Genomic DNA, 5,895 nt, shown 5'->3' on the forward strand with positions numbered 1-5,895 from the left:
ATATATATATATATATATATATATATATATATATATATTTTTTTTTTTTTTTTATACCTAGAAGGGGTACCACCTCTGGTGCAAATGTAGGGACCCATAGCCTCAGAGAAGAAAATAAAGAGTACTCAGAGAAGACCTTTTGGATCCTCACTGAACACTTTGATATTTTCTTCTCCTACCACCCCTATTCTTTTGTTAAGTGTGTATATTTATCTAACTTTATTTGAAAATGTCATTACACAAAAAAAGTTACAATATTGATTACATACAGGGTACAAGGCTGCTTGTCATAAGTTGAATAGCTCCTCCAGCTCCTCAGATGGCGGGCACGAACCATGGATGCAGTGAGCATTTCCTCTCTGGATTGCCACACTAAGGCGCTGAAAAAGAAAACTGGCAGCTCTGGGGTCTCTAGTTGTTTCGATTAGCTTAGACCCCAACTCCTTTAAAAAGCTAGCAGCACTTTTACCCCAGGCACCAAGCGTCTCTGAGGCAATGGGGACAAAATTGTAGTGGTGCTCAAGGTATATATATATATATATATATATATATATATATATATATATATATATATATATATATATATATATATATATATATATATATATATATATATGTCGTACCTAGTAGCCAGAACTCACTTCTCAGCCTACTATGCAAGGCCCGATTTGCCTAATAAGCCAAGTTTTCATGAATTAATGTTTTTTCGTTTACCTAACCTACCTAACCTAACCTAACCTAGCTTTTTTTGGCTACCTAACCTAACCTTACCTATATATATAGGTTAGGTTAGGTTAGGTAGGGTTGGTTAGGTTCGGTCATATATCAACGTTAATTTTAACTCCAATAAAAAAAAATTGACCTCATACATAGTGAAAAGGGTAGCTTTATCATTTCATAAGAAAATAATTATAGTAAATATATTAATTCAGGAAAACTTGGCTTATTAGGCAAATCGGGCCTTGAATAGTAAGCTGAGAAGTGAGTTCTGGCTACTAGGTACGACATATATATATATATATATATATATATATATATATATATATATATATATATATATATATATATATATATATATATATATTCAAATACTCCTCCTCTGCCCCTTTGAAATTTTTTATTAGATACTTCAATAATTCCGTTTACTGTCAACTGTGTGTGAATATATGTATTTTTTATTCATTAACAGTACATATAGTATGAGCCTGCAACGTTGAGCTTGATCGGTCAGAACTGTAGTTCTGTGTACAGAAGGCTGCAAAGATAACCTATAAAGAAAATTAAATTTGATCATCTCCTGGATTGTATGCAATAAATAATTTAGTTTTAGCAAAGCAAGACTCTAGGAGGTTAACTAATGCATTAATATGCTATAATTGTTTATTTGAAGCGCTCAGAATTTGACGATATTTCTACAATAAAAATATTAAATTAAATTAATAAAAAAACTAACGTGACAGTTCATTAATGAAAGTAAGGATAACCTCAGTACAGAAGAGAATGGTTCAGGAACCATTCCCGTTATTTTCACAGAGAATTAGGAAAACTTTCCAAATCAAGTAGATTAGTGACGTAGAAACCTTTGGTTCTGTTGGGTAGACATATCTGACTATGTAGAGTAGAAATATGTAGTTGTGTAAAGTTGAAAATTGCACTTCAATAGCGTAGAAATGAGAAGTTTTATTCGTAAAACCATTTATATATTGTGGTCAAGTAGAAGTACATAGATGAGTAGGGCAGAAATATGTTATTGTGTTTGTTAAACATTTGTAGTTGTGCAGAGTAGAAATATATAGATTTTGGGGTAAAAATGTTTTAAATTTTAGGGTATGGAAAACATTGTTGTGAAGAGTACAAATGTGTATTTTTCATTGTTTTAATATGTAACTACCGAGAAAGGCATATAGTTTTGCAAGGTTGAAATATAAAAATGTGTTGGGTAGAAAATAGTAGTTATAGTGGGTAGAAACGTGTAGTTTTGTTAGGTAGAAGAATATAGTTTTTGCAGGTTATAAGCATGTAGTTGTGTACGGTAGAAATATGCATTTTTCTAGGGTAGAAATATGTATATGTGTTGCATAGAACCATATACGTTTCTGGCGTAGCATATGCAGATGTGCGAGGTAGCAATATGTAGTATTGCGAAGGTAAAAATATGTCAGTTTGAAGATAAGAAAGATTTTGTTGTGTAGGATTGAACCATACAGTTTTGCATGGTAGAAATATACAGTTTGCAGGGTAAATTTATAGTTTTAAGAATAATAATTCTTTTCTTCGGGCCACGAAGCCTATATATATATATATGTACTTCAGGCTTGCATGGTGGTCTCGCATGGTCGCTCTACAAAACATCTCTAGGTTCCAACCCTTCAACAGTTACCTAACTCAAGGATAATTATTTACTGCCAAATGCACAGAGGCATTAGGGAAAAAAAGAAACGTGCACAATCATTCAGATGCAGAGCAATTACTCACATCAAGTTGGTGGACAGCGTTGTCATTACAAGACTTATTCAACAGGGTATAAGGTATTGACCCATGGTAATTCAATTTGTAAAGCAACATTAAATATTACAAATATACACAAACACATGATTACATATACACATGCTCATCATTTCTAATCATTCAACACAATGAAGCAATTTATAAATGTCTCCATTATCGGTATTTGTGTTTAGAGACAGAACATACATGTGCTGTCACTTAAAACAAAAACAGAGGATTCATAACTGTGTGATCTGTATTATACCTCAGGAGATTTCCGCATTACCAGATCAAAAAGTCATCCCCCAGCCTTGAAAACCCTGGAATACGGAGCGCGTCTCATGGTAGGTATATAAGGCGGCACCGTCTCCAGTTTCTCAGTCAACGCTGACACTACTGAGCCATGAAGACCCTGGTGAGTTACACCTTCTGGCTCTCATCAACTGAGAAATATTCTATTCATAACTTTTTACTTCTATTAAGAAGTGAGACAATATTTTGTAAGAATATTTATAAGTCTGGCACAATGTCCTGCATATTATTTTCTTACAAATTTACATATTAAATGTGCTAAATTTATTTCAATACAATAGTATATAAAAAAAACTAATTTAATTATTACTGCATTTTAAATGAACATTTTTTGTTCATTCGTTTACAATACCTATGTTTATTACAAATTTATGTGGATTTCATTCTCTGAATATCCATTAACTAATACTTTGACTTCTTTTGGGACTCAATATTAGGAGAAAGCGATTATGACCAAGTCTTTTATCTCTGATGCTATCACATTAAACAACGGTATAATTAATATATTTGTTCATCCGCCAGATCGTTGTAGCATTCCTGGCTGCCATGTGCTTGGTGGCCACAAACGCTGAGCCTTCCCCAGATGCCGAACCCGGTCACTTCAGGAGAGGTTTCAGTGGAGGTTTCGGAGGAGGCATCGGTGGGGGCTTCCATAGAGGTGGCTTCGGGGGAGGATATCGTGGAAGGAGGAGTGCCGAAGCTGACGCTGAGGCTGATCCCGGCTACTTAGGTGGTAGTGGCTTCGGTGGTGGCTTCGGAGGTGGCTTCGGAAGCGGATTTGGAGGAGGATTCGGAGGATTTCGACGAGGTGGATATTACGGCTGATCATCTGCTATCAAGCCTGACATTATTTGATGATTTTTGTTCAGAAAATCTGAATTTAGAAACACAAAATAAATAAATAAAAAATTATGTGATGAATTTTCCTACTATTATCCTAGTTAATATTTCTTGCATAAATAATCCATAGTGCATGCATTTGTTAACAAAATGGTGGTCCAGAAGGTGCCGGATGCCCTTCGTCTTATAGAGAAGGTCATATTTTACCGGGGAGGGGGGTATCAAGAATGTAGTACTCACCTTGTTGTGCAAGCAGAGGTTGAGCTTTTGCTCTTTGGTTCTGCTTCCCAACTGTCTGTCAAATCGTGTTCAGTTTCCTGTGCCTATTGGACTCTATCTTATTTACATGTGAAACTGTGCGTGGAGTCAGCCTCCACCACATCACTGCCTAATGCATTCCATCTGTTAACTACTCTGACACTGAAAAAGATATTTCTAACGTCCCTGTGGCTAATTTGTGTACTCAGTTTCCACCTGTCCTTTTGTTCGCGTACCTACAGTGATAAACAGTTTATCTTTATCTATCTTGTCAAATCCTCAGAATTTTGTAGGTAGTGATCATGTCTCCCCCTAACTCCTCTCTCTTCCAGTGTCGTTATGTTCAGTTCCAGTAATCTTTCCTGTTAGTCCATTCTTCTCAGGTAAGGGACTAGCCTGATGTAATACCACTGAACCTTTTTTAACTTTGTTTTGTGTTTGACTAGATGTGGACTCCGCGATGGAGCCGCATATTCTAGTATTTGTATGAAATATGAGGTATACAAAGTTCTGAATGACTCTTACACAATTTTCTGAAAACAGTTCCTTTGTTTTCAGCTTTACATACGCCGCTGATGTTATTCTTTTTATGTGGGGCTTCAGGGGATAGGTCGGGTGTAATATCAACCCCCAGATCTTTCTAACATCTTGACTCCTGAAGAATTTCCTCTTCCAGCTGATTCCTTGTGTTTGGCCTCTTGCTTCCTGTGCCTATCTTCATCACTTTACACTTGGTCGAGTTAAACTCTAGTAGCCATTTGTTTGATTATTCTTTCAGTTTGTCCAAGTCATCCTGTGGCCTCTTGCTGCCCTCTTTTGTCTTAATCCTTTTTACAATTTTTAGCATCATAAGTAAACACTGAGATTAATGAGTTGTTGCTTTTTAGATCATTCACGTATATAAGGAACAAGATAGGTCCGAGTACAGAATACTGTGAGACTCCGCTGATGATGTCAAGCTAATCTGAGATCTCTTCCTCACAGTGAATCTCTGCTCTCTGTTGTTGTAGAAGTGGCACTTGTTCATTGTCGGTTTATGGCCGGTTTCAAGTTTCATACCTGCAGTATATGGCCGGTTTGAACTTGAAACCGGCCATATACTGCAGGTATGTTGACGACATTTTTACACAGGTACCTGATGTCAGACATCTGCAGGAGCTGAAGGAGGCATTTGAGCAGAGTTCCGTGCTGCGTTTCACTTACGAGACGGAAAAGGATGGGAAACTGCCTTTTCTAGATGTAACAGTCATGGAAAAGGGCGGAGGTTTCCACACAGCAGTCTACACGAAGGAAACAAGCATAGGAATGTGCCTAAATGCCAACAGCGACTGCCCTGACAGGTACAAGAGGAGTGTTGTTAACGCATACGTCGACCGTGCTCTCAGCCACAGCTCAGAATGGAAGCAAGTCGACGAAGAACTCTGTAGGGTAAGGCAGGTCCTAGTCAATAACGGCTTCTCCAATGGTTTCATCGAAGACATCATAAGAAGGAAAGTGAAAAGCCATGCAACCTCCGAAGAGACAACTAACACAACACCTATACCCCCTATTAGACTATTTTACAGGAACTTCTTTTCCACAGCTCATAAAACGGAGGAAAGGGTCCTGAAAGATATTGTTAATAGAAACGTTATCCCTACAGACAAAAATCAGAGGATACAACTGACGATTTACTATAAAACCAGAAAAACGGCCAGCCTACTCATGAGAAACTCTCCAGACACAAAACAGAACGCTTTAAAAGAGACTAACGTCGTCTATGCCTTCAAATGCCCACTTGGGGACTGTAAGCTCCAAAAAACCCAGTATATAGGCAAGACAACAACATCTCTTTCTAGGCGTTTAACGATGCATAAGCAACAGGGCTCCATTAAGGAACATATAATCTCTTCCCATAACCAAACCATCGCCAGAGAAATCCTAGTAAACAACACAGAAATCATCGATAGATACAGCGATACTGGCGGCTTGACGTTTGCGAGGCACTACACATCAAGA

General features: G+C 37.3%; 1 protein-coding gene across 1 annotated transcript; it reads left to right on the forward strand.

Annotated features, from left to right (window-relative positions):
* The first annotated feature begins 2,847 nt into the window (after positions 1-2,847).
* LOC138357778 (pupal cuticle protein Edg-91-like) lies at positions 2,848-3,711 on the forward strand. Its single transcript, XM_069314829.1, has 2 exons — positions 2,848-2,902; positions 3,322-3,711. Exons 1-2 carry the CDS (start codon positions 2,891-2,893, stop codon positions 3,622-3,624), a joined length of 315 nt encoding a protein of 104 aa, XP_069170930.1. The 5' UTR covers positions 2,848-2,890; the 3' UTR covers positions 3,625-3,711.
* Positions 3,712-5,895: the final 2,184 nt, after the last annotated feature.

The sequence above is a fragment of the Procambarus clarkii genome, chromosome 80 (genome assembly GCF_040958095.1).
Source record: "Procambarus clarkii isolate CNS0578487 chromosome 80, FALCON_Pclarkii_2.0, whole genome shotgun sequence".
Lineage (NCBI taxonomy): Eukaryota > Metazoa > Arthropoda > Malacostraca > Decapoda > Cambaridae > Procambarus > Procambarus clarkii.